This window comes from Salmo salar, chromosome ssa09, assembly GCF_905237065.1.
Source record: "Salmo salar chromosome ssa09, Ssal_v3.1, whole genome shotgun sequence".
NCBI lineage: Eukaryota > Metazoa > Chordata > Actinopteri > Salmoniformes > Salmonidae > Salmo > Salmo salar.
Window position 1 is genome coordinate 2,631,345 of NC_059450.1, and position 12,960 is coordinate 2,644,304.

At 41.5% G+C, this 12,960-nt stretch overlaps 1 protein-coding gene across 1 annotated transcript in view; it reads right to left on the reverse strand.

Annotated features, from left to right (window-relative positions):
- Positions 1 to 1,953: 1,953 nt before the first annotated feature.
- LOC106610611 (GTP cyclohydrolase 1) overlaps positions 1,954 to 12,960 on the reverse strand; it is a 49,791-nt gene continuing 38,784 nt past the window's right edge. Inside the window, 3 exon segments of the mRNA XM_014210015.2 lie at positions 1,954 to 3,034; positions 3,516 to 3,600; positions 3,969 to 4,000. Coding sequence (XP_014065490.1) covers positions 2,908 to 3,034; positions 3,516 to 3,600; positions 3,969 to 4,000 — 244 coding nt within the window. The 3' untranslated portion in view covers positions 1,954 to 2,907.

Sequence of the window (12,960 nt, forward strand, 5' to 3'; positions counted from 1 at the left end):
TAGATTAACAAGAATTTAAGCATTCTGCCCATATCAGATATGTCTATGTCCTGGGAAATGTTCTTGTTCAACCTCATGCGAATCACATTAGCCTACGTTAGCTCAACCGTCCCGCGGGGGGACACCGATCCTGTAGAGGATATTATTCAGTAACCCTCAGAAAGCCATCATTGTTAGTTCCCCCAAGGTGCAGGGTGCGGTATGCTGTATTTAAAGCGGTGGCTACCAAATTTGAAAGCGAGCATTTTGCTCTCCTTCCTTTACTAGTTAAAGATAATTACAGTAGACCAGGACTGAGCCTTGTAACCGGCTGACAGATTGACCAAAGTGTTGATTGTTTGACGAATGGGTTTGATGCATTTGGCTTGAGCGGGAATATGATGCCATGTGAAAAGGGCACTTGGCACTTTTGAATAAGTTTGGCTCAAGGCAAGTTTAAATGCATACTATTAGTCAATTGTCTTAGGTCTCTCTTTATGTAGTGTTGTGTTGTCTCTCTTGTCATGATGTGTGTTTTGTCTTATGTTTATATACAGTGGGGGGAAAAAGTATTTGATCCCCTGCTGATTTTGTACATTTGCCCACTGATAAAGGATCAGTCTATAATTTTAATGGTAGGTTTATTTGAACAGTGAGAGACAGAATAACAACAAAAATATCCAGAAAAACACATGTCAAAAATGTATAGCATGCTTTTACTTTCACTCTCTTTGTAATAAAAAACGATTTCCCGGTCGGAATATTATCGCTTTTTTACGAGAAAAATTGCATAAAAATTGATTTTAAACAGCGGTTGACATGCTTCGAAGTACGGTAATGGAATATTTAGAATTTTTTTGTCACGAAATGCGCCATGCTCGTAACCCTTATTTACCCTTTCGGATAGTGTCTTGAACGCACGAACAAAACGCCGCTATTTGGATATAACAATGGATTATTTGGGACCAAACCAACATTTGTTATTGAAGTAGAAGTCCTGGGAGTGCATTCTGACGAAGACAGCAAAGGTAATAACATTTTTCTTATAGTAAATCTGACTTTGGTGAATGCTAAACTTGCTGGGTGTCTAAATAGCTAGCCCTGTGATGCCGGGCTATCTACTGAGAATATTGCAAAATGTGCTTTCACCGAAAAGCTATTTTAAAATCGGACATAGCGAGTGCATAGAGGAGTTCTGTATCTATAATTCTTAAAATAATTGTTATGTTTTTTGTGAACGTTTATCGTGAGTAATTTAGTAAATTCACCGGCAGTGTTCGGTGGGAATGCTAGTCACATGCTAATGTAAAAAGCTGGTTTTTGATATAAATATGAACTTGATTGAACAAAATATGCATGTATTGTATAACATAATGTCCTAGGGTGGTCATCTGATGAAGATCAAAGGTTAGTGCTGCATTTAGCTGTGGTTTGGGTTTATGTGACATTATATGCTAGCTTGAAAAATGGGTGTCTGATTATTTCTGGCTGGGTACTCTGCTGACAATCTAATGTTTTGCTTTCGTTGTAAAGCCTTTTTGAAATCGGACAGTGTGGTTAGATTAACGAGAGTCTTGTCTTTAAAATGGTGTAAAATAGTCATGTTTGAAAAATTGAAGTTTTTGCATTTTTGAGGTATTTGAATATCGCGCCACGGGATTACACTGGCTGTTGAGTAGGTGGGACTAGCCCATAGAGGTTAATGACTTGGAGAAGATCTGCAAGGAGGAGTGGGACAAATTCCCTCCTGAGATGTGTGCAAACCTGGTGGCCAACTACAAGAAATGTCTGACCTCTGTGATTGCCAACAAGGGTTTTGCCACCAAGTACTAAGTCATGTTTTGCAGAGGGGTCAAATACTTATTTCCCTCATTAAAATGCAAATAATTTTATAAAATTTTTGACATGCGTTTTTCTGGATTTTTTTGTTGTTATTCTGTCTCTCACTGTTCAAATAAACCTACCATTAAAATTATAGACTGATCATTTCTTTGTAAGTGGGCAAACGTACAAAATCAGCAGGGGATCAAATACTTTTTTCCCTCACTGTATTTAAAAAATATATATTTTAATCCAAGGCCCCGTCCCCGCAGGAGGTCTTTTGCCTTTTGGTAGGCTGTCATTGTAAATAAGAATTTGTTCTTAACTGACTTGCCTAGTTAAATAAAAGTCCAATAAAATAAATAAAAAAGTAAAACTGACATATGGGCCTGGGCCTAGCTTACTTTGGATAAAGATATCTTGCAAAAATATATCAGGAAAGAAGTAAAGAATAAAACAATGTTTCTAAAAAAAACATTGATTTTAATGTTAGCATGTTTCTACGTAGGTGTAAGTATCTTTACCGTACTTGGAGGTTCAAAATAATGAAAAGTTACAAAAAAAATGTTTAACAGGATCAAAGTCCTTTAAATTTTAAGCAACCATAAGAAACACTAATCATTGATCCAAACTATTCATTTTTAGGTTAAGCCAGCCACCTGACAGACACCGTTTAGTAAGACTGTCATGTACACTGTCATGTCCTAGGTTGTCAAGAATGTCAAGACTGTCAAGTCCTAGGTTTTGGCCTTTCTAGGGAGTTTTTCCTAGCCACCGTGCTTCTACACCTGCATTGCTTGCTATTTAGGGTTTTAGGCTGGGTTTCTGTACAGCACTTTGATATATCAGCTGATGTAAGAAGGGCTATATAAATACATTTGATTTTGATTTGATACAAACACAAGACAGCTATGTCATGCGACCATGTGACGTGTGTGATTATTTGGAAGGGGGTGGAGGGATAGACAAACACACACTTTGCAAGCCCGGACTCTAGGCTTCGTACCAAAACTACTGTGTGGACGGCTCTAGCTCCAGGCAGGCGACAGGGAGAGGGGTCTGCGCTGCGCTGGGCTGGGCAGCAGGTTTGTGGGCCAGCCGTCCCTCTCAGTTCCTGATGAGGGTGAGGAACTCGTCCCGTGTCTTGGGGTCCTCCCGGAACACCCCCAGCATGGTGCTGGTCACAGTCTTGCTGTTCATCTTCTGCACCCCCCTCATCACCATGCACATGTGACTGCATGCAGGAAGAAAGGCATCATTATCCATTACTGTTATAGTTATTAGATTTGGGTGTATGGCAAATGTTCTGTTAATGACACATTGAAGATTGTCCAGATATCGCCTCTCCCTTTATCTTTGGTTTCATTTGTGCGTGTTTGTATTTTGACTGCCATTATTGCATCATTTTAAAAAGTCAATAAGGTACTTTTACCTATGGGGGTACACCTAAATGGACAGAAATATTGTCCAGAAATGAACACATTGAACAGAAAGAGCACACCTTGTGAGCAAAAGCATATTGTTTTCCTAAGGATTTGTGAGATAATGTATTAATATTCATTTATGTGTATGCACCATCCAGCCTACATTCCAGAAAAAAAATGGACAAACGATTAGCAACTAAAATTCCATAGTGTATCTTTAATGTCTGTATGTATGGGCCTGTTAATATCAGTGGTGAGTGTAAAAACAAAAAAAGGGAGAAAGAGACATACGTTGCCTCGATGACGACGCCCACTCCAGCAGGCTGCAGAGCTTCAGTGATCGCCACAGCGATTTGTTTGGTCAACCGCTCTTGAACTGAAAGAGAACAGACCAATAAAACAAGGTCCAAGTCAGAGAATGTCAAAGAGCAAAGTCAAACCTCTGACATCATCGCCCATGACATGGTAGGTTCATGGCAGGTTATTGGTAAGGTTTGTTCTAGGTTCCAACAACAGCACTGTTACCAGTCAACCAACTGACCATCTCCAAAAGGTTCTAGAATTTTAATGGAATTACTCACATGTCATTACTGTAGTAATTACAGTGTAAGTGTACAGGTATAAGAACAACTTAATGTAAAGTGTTACATAAAACAAAAATACACAAAAGCTCTAGGTGCAGCTCATTTTATTGTCTGTCAACTATCAAGTGTATAAATTGATTATTAAAACGTATGGAAGTACCTTGCAGTCGACGGCTGTAGATTTCAACAATCCTGGGGAGACATGAGGGGAAAAGGCAGGATGAAATACTTGGATTACATGGGAAAAACCCAAGTGGCAGGATTTACAATGAGAGGCACAGAGAGGCTTATATAGACAAAGAGGGATTACACATTCTTCAGGGACAGAGTGGAGACGAGAGAGAGACATGGGAGCTCTTCACAACAGAGGTCGCATTTTACAGTGTCAGTCAAATAGGTTGTTTTGTATTGGTTCGGACAGGTTGAAGTTCCTAAGATATTGCGCTTTTACAAGTGTGCTGTTGTAATTTGTGTGTTTAAAGAGTAGACATAAAATCCATCACAGCAATGATTATGCATAATTTGTGCATACACAATGACTGTGAAATTGGATGATCCATCTAAAATAGGAGTTTATCTGCTACAGTGTTTCTTCACAACCAATAATAACTTTGTGATTTTTTTATGTATATGGTGGTAAGAAACTGCTTTTTGCATTTTATTGAGAATATTCTGAAATGACTTGATTGATTTAAATAAGCCCCAAGTCAACATTCACCACAGGCCTGTCGGTAAACTTTCCAAATGTCGACAAAACAAAATACTTTAGACATGATGGGATCTTTTTGTGTCTGTAAAATTATATTTATGAGCCAATATTGATATAATAACCATTATATCGACGTAAACTTGGAGTCATGAGATGGTATGTTTGTGTGGTCCTCATACTATGACTCAGGAAAATATGCAGTTTTAGGCTACAGATGAAATACTTCACTGGGGGTTGAAAGTGCACAGTGATGAGCGTGATGCTCATTTCCAATAACTATCAAGGATCTTATTCTGATGACATGATTGATGCTTGGCTGCCGTTTGACAAATAAAAATAATCTTGCTCTTTTGTCCATAATAATCTCATCACGTAGGCTACACCCGCACTGTATCTGTGATGAAGCCGTTGGCTGGAGCGCACGTGCCAAGAACTGAGCAGGTACCGAATATATAAAAATTATATTCAGTACATGGCTATTTAACAGCAAAAGTTATTATAATTTTTTACATTTTAGTCATTTAGCAGACACTCTTAACCAGATTGATTTACAGTAGTGAGTGCAGACATTATTCTTACTCTTTCCCCATTTTCTTTTTATGTGCACCACATCGTCACGCACAGCCTTTTATCCGCAACAAGTCAATTTGATGGAAACATCTCTGGTGGGAAAATGCACATTGTTTTTATGTAGATTTTTTTATATTTGCATGAAAATCTTTCACCAATTGGATTGAAACTTAGCTACTAATACTGAGAACCAGTTGGACGTTCAAACCACCAGTGAGTCAACGTGAGTAGGAGGGGCGGGTCACGCTAGCCTCGTTATAGTCTGACATCTCTTCCACTTTGACCCAATGCTCTTTTCCAAACATGACCTCTCCTATCGCTGTAGCTCTGTCACTCTGCGCAGCAAAATGCCACAGAACAAGAGGATTACGAAGACTTTCAAATGGGCAGATGCATCGATATGAAGGTAGAAAGGTGTTGCATCCATCTCAAAGAAGCTCATTCATTTTTGGGGGGGGATGCAAAGCCAAACTGAGTTAACTTCATAGAGGCCTATACCTCAAGTGTACTCTACAAAAAAAAAGTACTGCAGGTGTAGGACAGCCCAGCCCCCAAAGTGACTCTTTACACTGTATGCAATAATCCCCTAGTGTTGTTTTAGGAAGTCAGTCTTCTCTGCATAATCTCACCAACCCCCTCTTGTCTCACCTCTAAGAAGCAGAGGTTCTGCTGTCTTTATACCCTGTAGGTCTGACATCTGATTGGAAGTTAAGTCAACAGTAATGCTACTGGTCAACAACTCCAATTTTGAATCCAAACAACTCAGATGTTATAAAGGGGTCTCAGATTCATTGTCTCTCCCTCTTTTTTGTTCCTGACCTGTGCTGGTGAGACACTCTCTTTCTTTCTCTCTCTACCCCATGGACTCTTGGGGCATGGCCTTTCAGGCTATGACTTACTGTATCTCTCTCCCTCTCTGATCATGCCTAGAATAAATGTTTTGTAATGTGTGTTACTTGTACAGTATATGATTTCAGTCATTTTACAAAGTAATTAAATACACTTGTATTTAGAATTCCATTCACAGACATTTCTTGAATGCCTATTACTGTAACTCAACTTTAGTCTCTTGCGCATTGCTAAATCATCTTTATTTTAATAGGCTAATTACATAGTCTTATCATGGGTCGCATGTGAGGTATATATGATTTTAAAATTATTTGTTTAAATTGAACCTTTGTTTAACTAGGCAAGTCAGTTAAGAACAAATTCTTTACAATAACAGCCTAGGAACAGTGTGTTAACTGCCTTGTTCAGGGACAGAATGACAGATTTATACCTTGTCAGCTCGGGGATTCGATTTAGCAACCTTTCGGTTCCTGGCCCAACGCTCTGACCACTAGGCTACCTGCCACCCCAGGTAGCCTAGTGATATACACATATCAAATATTACCCCACTACAGTAAATGGTAACTTCTGACTTGATATATCTTACGAATACTTTGGACTAAATTGGAGTTTATTCCATTCGATTTCCCGATATTTAAGTCATAATGCCCAAGAAGCCAGTGTTTGGAGGATATATTGGCATGGGTGTTAGGCCCGAGATGGCATTATCACTTTTATACAACGGGTTACCAACATATTCAAATAATAATTGACATTTTTATTTAAAACGTTCTTTTGAGAAATGTATTCATACTATTTCATCCTTCCACAAGATGTAGTCCTGACACAAATCTAAGGTTGCTTTCCAAGCCGGCTGGTCATTTGTTCTATTGGCTCGTTCATTCTTTTTGTTCTATATCTAAGGACGTGATCCAATCGTTCGTTCTAAATGCTCCATTGCATACTTTTTAAAATGCATTTTTATTTAACTAGGCAAGTCAGTTAAGAACTAATTCTTATTTACAATAACGGCCCACCCCGCCCAAACCTGGACGACGCTGGGCATATTGTGCGCCACCCTACGGGACTCCAAATCACGGAGTGTGATACATGTGATACAACCGTACTGGCTGGCAACGTTCTTATCCCTTGCTTGCTAGCCAACTAGTGACGTCAAAAAGTGCAGCCAGAATAACAGTAAAGTAGCTGCATTTGCATTTCGTTTGAGCTCTTTTCTAGTGACATTTGGATACATCCATAACAAATGAGCTAATGAGGTGCAATTTCGCCTGACATAGAAAATGTGCTCTCTCGTTAGGACACTGTTGTTCAGTGGAGCAAGCCAACAACACAGCTAACACAATCACAATTCTGTACCTTTTTTCAATTGAAATTTCTTTGCATATATCCATAAAAATTATGCCAGTTGATTCATAATTTTGCCTTGCTGAGAAACACTGCCTGCCTGTCCGTCTCGTCCTGACACGTTCATTACTATGGGACAGCTGGAGACAGAATTTGAATATTGAAACAATGTTGTAAATGTCGGAGAGGCAGACCGCAAGGTTTATACGAATCTCCGCTGTTGAAAACTAAATGTTAGTCTAAAAGAAATGTGAGATAATGTCGAGATGCTTTTTATAGTGGAGATCAAGATTATACGCTGCTTGGCGAGGCTGATGAGAGAGTGGATTGCACAATCAGATGGAACAGAGTAAATAGGCATTTTAACGTCATAGATTTAGCCGGGGGTAACACAGGCTGGAATGCGGTTTTAACCAATCAGCATTAGACCCACCCGTTGTATAAATAAAAACTAATCATTTTTTTAAGAACCAGAATTTCTATGTAACTTCAAGAATTGTTCTTGATTATTTCAAAATTCTGGTTCTTTTATTTATTTTCTAATTTTCAAGGTGAATTCATTCTCTCTCAAATGGAGGAGAGTTTGAGTTTTATTTTAAAATATACTGTCTTTATGATGCAGTGATTTTTTTATATATTTTGCTGTATATTCATCTGACTGGCTTGATAAAACCACATCTGAAATTGCTATTGACCAATCCAATCAGATCAACAGACTTTATGTTAACTGAAATGTGAATTAATCTGTGATATCTTTGAGTAACTTTTAGTTATTTTGCTCATACGAAAAAGAATAGGAGCATTCCTTCCTCGCTTGCTTGCAGGAAGGTGTTACCTAAGGACATTTGCATGTCTAAAGAAAACAAATTCTACCCTCCAAAAGGACACTTACGAAGTGATAGCTTGAAGGTTGCACTCTTCTGTCTGATGCAGACTTAGATGTGTTCAAGGAAGGATTATGTAGGGGAGCCCCCAAAGTGAATCTTTACACTGTATGCAAGAATTTCCTTTGTGTTGTTTTAGGAAGTCAGCCATTTCTGCATAATCTCACCAACTCCCTCATCTCAAATCAAATTTTATTAGTCACATGCACCGAATACAGTGAAAACAATATATATAAATAAACTTACAGTGAAATGCTTACTTACAAGCCCCTAACCAACAGGGCAGTGTCAAAAAATATGGATAAGAGAAAAGCAACAATTAAAGAGCAGCAGTAAAAAATAACAATATATACAGGGGGGTACCGGTACAGAGTAAATGTGCGGGGGCACCAGTTAGTTGAGGTAATATGTATGTAAATGTACAGTCGTGGCCAAAAGTTTTGAGTGACACAAATATTAATTTTCACAAAGTTTGCTGCTTCAGAGTCTTTAGATATTTTTGTCAGATGTTACTATGGAATACTGAAGTATAATTACAAGCATTTCATAAGTGTCAAAGGCTTTTATTGACATGAGGTTGATGCAAAGAGTCAATATTTGCAGTGTTGACCCTTCTTTTTCAAGACCTCTGCAATCCTCCCTGGCATGCTGTCAATTAACTTCTGGGCCACATCCTGACTGATGGCAGCCCATTCTTGCATAATCAATGCTTGGAGTTTGTCAGAATTTGTGGGTTTTTGTTTGTCCACCCGCCTCTTGAGGATTGACCAAAAGTTCTCAATGGGATTAAGGTCTGGGGTGTTTCCTGGCCATGGACCCAAAATATCGATGTTTTGTTCCCCCGAGCCACTTAGTTATCACTTTTGCCTTATGGCAAGATGCTCCATCATGCTGGAAAAGGTATTGTTCGTCATAAAACTGTTCCTGGATGGTTGGGAGAAGTTGCTCTCAGAGGATGTGTTGGTACCATTCTTTATTCACAGCTGTGTTCTTAGGCAAAATTGTGAGTGAGCCCACTCCCTTGGCTGAGAAGCAACCCCAGGCATGAATGGTCTCAGGATGCTTTACTGTTGGCATGACACAGGACTGATGGAAGCGCTCACCTTGTCTTCTCCGGACAAGCTTTTTTCCGGATGCCCCAAACAATTGGAAAGGGGATTCAGAGAACATTACTTTACCCCAGTCCTCAGCAGTCCAATCCCTGTACCTTTTGCAGAATATCAGTCTGTCCCTGATGTTTTTCCTGGAGAGAAGTGGCTTCTTTGCTGCCCTTCTTGACACCAGGCCATCCTCCAAAAGTCTTTGCCTCACTGTGCGTGCAGATGCACTCACACCTGCCTGCTGCCATTCCTGAGCAAACTCTGTACTGGTGGTGCCCCGATCCTGCAGCTGAATCAACTTTAGGAGACGGTCCTGGCACTTGCTGGACTTTCTTGGGCGCCCTGAAGCCTTCTTTACAACAATTGAACCGCTCTCCTTGAAGTTCTTGATGATCCAATAAATGGTTGATTTAGGTGCAATCTTACTGGCAGCAATATCCTTGCCTGTGAAGCCCTTTTTGTGCAAAGCAATGATGACGGCATGTGTTTCCTTGCAGGTAACCATGGTTGACAGAGGAAGAACAATGATTCCAAGCACCACCCTGCTTTTGAAGCTTCCAGTCTTTAATTCTAACTCAATCAGCATGACAGAGTGATCTCCAGCCTTGTCCTCGTCAACACTCACACCTGTGTTAACGAGAGAATCACTGGCATGTCAGCTAGTCCATTTGTGGCAGGGCTGAAATGCAGTGGAAAAGTTTTGGGGGGATTCAGTTCATTTGCATGGCAAATAGGGACTTTGCAATTAATCTGATCACTCTTCATAACATTCTGGAGTATATGCAAATTGCCATCATACAAACTGAGGCAGCAGACTTTGTGAAAATTGATATTTGTGCCATTCTCCAAACTTTTGGCCACGACTGTAGGTAGAGTTAATTAAAGTGACTATGCATAGATGACAACAGAGAGTGGCAGTGGTGTGAAGAGAAGGGGGGTAATGCAAATAGTCTTGTTAGACATTTGACTAGATGTTCAGGAGTCTTATGGCTTGGGGGTAGAAGCTGTTAGAAGCCTCTTGGACCTAGACATGGCGCTCCGGTACCGCTTGCCGTGTGGTAGCAGAGAGAACAGTCTATGACTAGGGTGGCTGGAGTCTTTGACCATTTTTAGGGCCTTCCTCTGACACCACCTGGTATAGAGGTCCTGGATGGCAAGAAGCTTGGCCCCAGTGATGTATTGGGCCGTTCACACTACCATCTGTAGTGCCTTGTGGTCGGAGGCCGATCAGTTGCCATACCAGGCAGTGATGCAACCAGTCAGTATGCTCTCGATGCTGCAGCTGTAGAACCTTTTGAGGATCTGAGGACCCATGCCAAATCTTTTCAGTCTCCTGAGGGGGAATAGGTTTTGTTGTGCACGCTTCACAACTGTCATATTGTGCTTGGACCATGTTAGTTTGTTGGTGATGTGGACACCAAGGAACTTGAAGCTCTCAACCTGCTCCACTGCAGCCTCGATGAGAATGGGGGTGTGCTCGGTCTCCTTTTTCCTGTAGTCCACAATCATCTCCTTTGTCTTGGATCACGTTGAGGGAGAGGTTGTCCTGGCACCACACGGCCAGGTCTCTGACCTCCTCCCTATAGGCTGTCTCGTTGATCAGGCCTACCATTGTTCTGTCATCGGCAAATTTAATGATGGTGTTGGAGTCATGCCTGGCTGTGCAGTCATGAGTGAACAGGGAGTACAGGAAGGGGCTGAGCACGCACCCCTGAGGGGCCCCTGTATTGAGGATCAGCGTGGCGTATGTGTTGTTACCTACCCTTACCACCTGGGGGTGGCCCGTCAGGAAGTCCAGGATCCAGTTCCAGAGGGAGGTGTTTAGTCCCAGGGTCTTTACCTTATTGATGAGCTTTGAGGGCACTATGGTGTTGAACGCTGAGCTGTAGTCAATGAATAGCATTCTCACATAGGTGTTCCTTTTGTCCAGGTGGGAAAGGGCAGTGTGGAGTGCAATAGAGACTGCATCATCTGTGGATCTGTTGGGGTGGTATGCAAATTGGAGTGGGTCTAGGGTTTCTGGGATGATGGTGTTGATGTGAGCCATGACCAGCCTTTCAAAGCACTTCATGGCTACAGACATGAGTGCTACGGGTCGGTAGTCATTTAGGCAGGTTACCTTAGTGTTCTTGGGCACAGGCACTATGGTGGTCTGCTTAAAACATGTTGGTATTACAGACTCAGACAGGGAGAGGTTGAAAATGTCAGTGAAGACACTTGCTAGTTGGTCAGCGCATGCTCACAGTACACGTCCTGGTAATCCGTCTGGCCCTGCGGCCTTGTGAATGTTGACCCGTCTAAAGGTCTTACTCACATCGGCTGTGGAGAGCGTGATCACACAGTCTTCCAGTACAGCTGGTGCTTTCATGCATGTTTCAGTGTTATTTGCCTCAAAGCGAGCATAGAAGTAGTTTAGCTCGTCGGTAGGCTCGTGTCACCGGGCAGCTCACGGCTGTGCTTTCCTTTGTAGTCAGTAATGGTTTGCAAGCCCTGCCACATCCGACGAGCGTCAGAGCCGGTGTAGTACGACTCGATCCCAGTCCTGTATTGATGCTTTGCCTGTTTGATGGTTCGTCGGAGGGCATAGCGGGATTTCTTATAAGCTTCCGGGTTACAATCCCGCTCCTTGAAAGCAGCAGCTCTAGCCTTTAGCTCAGTGCAGATGCTGCCTGTAATCCATGGCATCTGGTTGGGGTATGTAATTATGCAATTATTGATGAAGCCAATGACTGATGTGGTGTACTCAGATTTGCCAAATGGAGGGAGAGGGAGAGCTTTGTATGCATCTTTGTGTGTGGAGTCTAGGTGGTCCAGGTTTGGTAAAACTGATTTAAGTTTCCCTGCATTCCGTTTCTACTAGGAGCGCCGCCTCTGGGTGAGCATTTTCTTGTTCGCTTATGGCGGAATACAGCTCATTCAATGCTATCTTAGTGCCAGCCTCTGACTGTGGTGGTATGTAAACAGCTACAAAGATTTTTTTTTTAAAACTGTCTGCAGTTTATCATGAGAAACTCTACCTCAGGCGAGCAATAGCTCGAGACTTCTTAGATATTGTGCACCAGCTGTTGTTAACAAAAATACATAGACCGCCGCCCCTTGTCTTACCAGACGCCGCTGGTCTATCATGTTGGTACATCGTATCACCAGCCAGCTGTATGTTGATATTGTCTTCGTTCAGCCACGACTCCGTGAAGCATAAGCTGTTACAGTTTTTAATGTCCCGTTGGTAGTTTAATCTTCCCAATAACTCGTCCATTTTATTGTACAAAGATTGCATGTTTGCGAGCAGAATTGAGGGGAGTGGGGCTTTATTCGATCGCCTCCGACTTCTCAGAAGGCAGCCCGCTCTCCAGCCTCTCTTTCTTCCTCTCCTCATCCCTCAGATCACTGGGGTCAGGGCCTGTTCCCGAGGGAGCTGTATATCCTTCGCCTCGGGCTCGTCAGAGTCGTGAAAGAAGAAAAAGGATTCTGCTAGTCCGTGGTGAGTAATCGCAGTCCTGATGTCTAGAAGTTATTTTCAGTCATAAGAGACGGTAGCGGCAACATTATGTACAAAAAGAGCAACAAAAAAAAAGTTACAAACAACGCAGATAAGCGAGGAGGAGAGGTTCTGTTGTCTTTACATCCTGTAGGTCTGATAACTGATTAGAAGTTAACTCAACAGTAATGCTATTGGTCAACTACTCAGATGTTATA